The sequence below is a fragment of the Octopus bimaculoides genome, chromosome 12 (assembly GCF_001194135.2).
Source record: "Octopus bimaculoides isolate UCB-OBI-ISO-001 chromosome 12, ASM119413v2, whole genome shotgun sequence".
Taxonomy (NCBI): domain Eukaryota; kingdom Metazoa; phylum Mollusca; class Cephalopoda; order Octopoda; family Octopodidae; genus Octopus; species Octopus bimaculoides.
In genome coordinates, this window is record NC_068992.1 from 66,557,851 (window position 1) to 66,559,793 (window position 1,943).

General features: G+C 37.1%; 1 protein-coding gene across 9 annotated transcripts in view; it reads left to right on the top strand.

Moving 5' to 3' along the window:
- Positions 1-1,943, top strand: part of LOC106884484 (activated Cdc42 kinase-like) — a 244,007-nt gene that overhangs the window by 198,946 nt on the left and 43,118 nt on the right. For all 9 annotated transcript variants that reach the window (XM_052972235.1, XM_052972233.1, XM_052972237.1 and 6 more), the window contains one exon: positions 1,606-1,758. In XM_052972235.1, coding sequence (XP_052828195.1) covers positions 1,606-1,758 — 153 coding nt within the window. The remainder of the gene's footprint in view (positions 1-1,605; positions 1,759-1,943) is intronic.

The following is a 1,943-nucleotide window of genomic DNA, read 5'->3' on the forward strand; positions in this document are numbered from 1 at the left end:
TCTCTCTCTCTCTCTCTCTCTCTCTCTCTCTCCCTCCCCCTCCTCAGCTGATTACTTTTATTAGAGTTGTTTCTACAACAACAACCCAAATGTGACACCAGCTTGATTGCTTGATGTCAGGAGCAGTGAAAGGAAGGGAGGTTGAGGCTGTAGAATTGTATCAGCAGTTGTGTTGAACCCTAGGTCATTCCTGATCAAGATGCTCAAGCGCAGTCCAGCTGAATCTTTCCATTCTGCAATAATGGATTCAAGGTTTGCATTGTCTCCAATACTCTGGTATTGACAGAGTATTGGCTGTTGTTTTACGTTGCTCGTTACAATGTGCTTCACGTTGTTTTAGCCCTTATCTAACATATCCTCTGTTACTTTCGTGACAATAGGATGTGATTTCAGGGTAATTGTGACCCTTATTTCTAGCAAGGTTGAATGAAATGTTGTAGAGAAGTTGGTTCTTAACATTAGTCTGTAGCATCCCCTTGAGAGTGGTGTTGTGGGCTCACAAGAGGGCAGCAAGTGTCAGAAGGAGCTGCTCTGGGGTGGTGCTAGGTGTTTTGAGGGCCATGATTTCTTTCAAAAATAAATAATTTTGTATTTCTTTTTCAATTTTTCGTATTCTTCATGAATTGATAGAATCATTAGATAGTTGAACAAAAATGCTGTTGCCTTTAGTGCTTAGCCTTTTGTAGCACTCAAATATTGGGGGGAAATCTAATTTATTTCCCCACTCCCCACTACATTTCTGGCCTTGTGTCTAAGGAGGAGATTCTTATTTAAAAAAAGAAAGCCAAAAAAAGAACTTGCTTCCAAAATCCAAATGCCATCCTATAACTCCTAGCACTCTTGACTTCTGGTTCTTGGAAATGTATGAAAGAAATCCCCTCTTCCGTGTAATGACTGAGTGCGTGAAAGAGAAAGTGAGAGTTGTTATGTCAACCTTCTGGTTGCACGTTTAATGCCCCTTCCTTTTTCAAAATTGATTTTCAAGAGATCTTCCAATTATTTTTCTTAGGTTGAATTTATAATATTTTGATTGATTTTTGTAAAAAAAAAAAAAGAAGACTTAGCTCTACAATATCTTGTTCACATGTCTCTGCAGTGTTCAGCAACAAAATAGGAGTATTGACTTGTAACATTGCCGATTCATACTGCAGCAAAGCTAAGACGAAATATGCAGTGAATTATGAAATGCTGCAAAGATGAGATTGTTGCAAACAGGTTGAAAGTGGTTTATGTGTGTGTATTTGGGATTGTTTTACTGCTTTGATGTTTTGAAAGCAGTCAAACTTTTTACTTTTTATTCAAACTCACCAGAGATAGGATATTTTAGCATTCACGTTTCTTGGTCAAATGTGTTGCCTATTTATTTACATTGATTTGAATTAACCACGCATTATTTTGTAGCTTCAAGATTTCAACGGTGTGTTTGCATATTTTTAGAATGACATTGTAGGGTAGGTGTGAGCGGTTGGATCTGGTCAGTTTGAGATGCATCTGGGTTTGTATGTATGTATATTTCTCTGTGTCTTAGTTTGTGTGCATTGTTTTATTTTAATATGAAAGATGTAAATATATCAAAGTAACTGTTATCTGTTTCAATTATTGAAGGTGCAAGTTGCCATAAAGTGTTTGAGCCGGGATCGTATGCAAAATGGAGTGGCAGAATTTCTGAAGGAGGCTAACATTATGCAAACTATCGACCATGAGAACATTGTGCGAATGTTTGGAGTAGTCTTGGACAAAGAAAGCTCTCTCATGTTGGTAAGTTGACATTTCATTATCTATTTTGAAATTCTGAATTTTTTTTTCCACCCTTTTGTTTATTTCTTGTCTTAGGTTGTCTATTTTTGTAAAGTTGACCTTGTAATATCATTTCTAATTGAAATAAACAATCAGCCAGCCACACACACACACACACACACACACACACACACACACACACACAC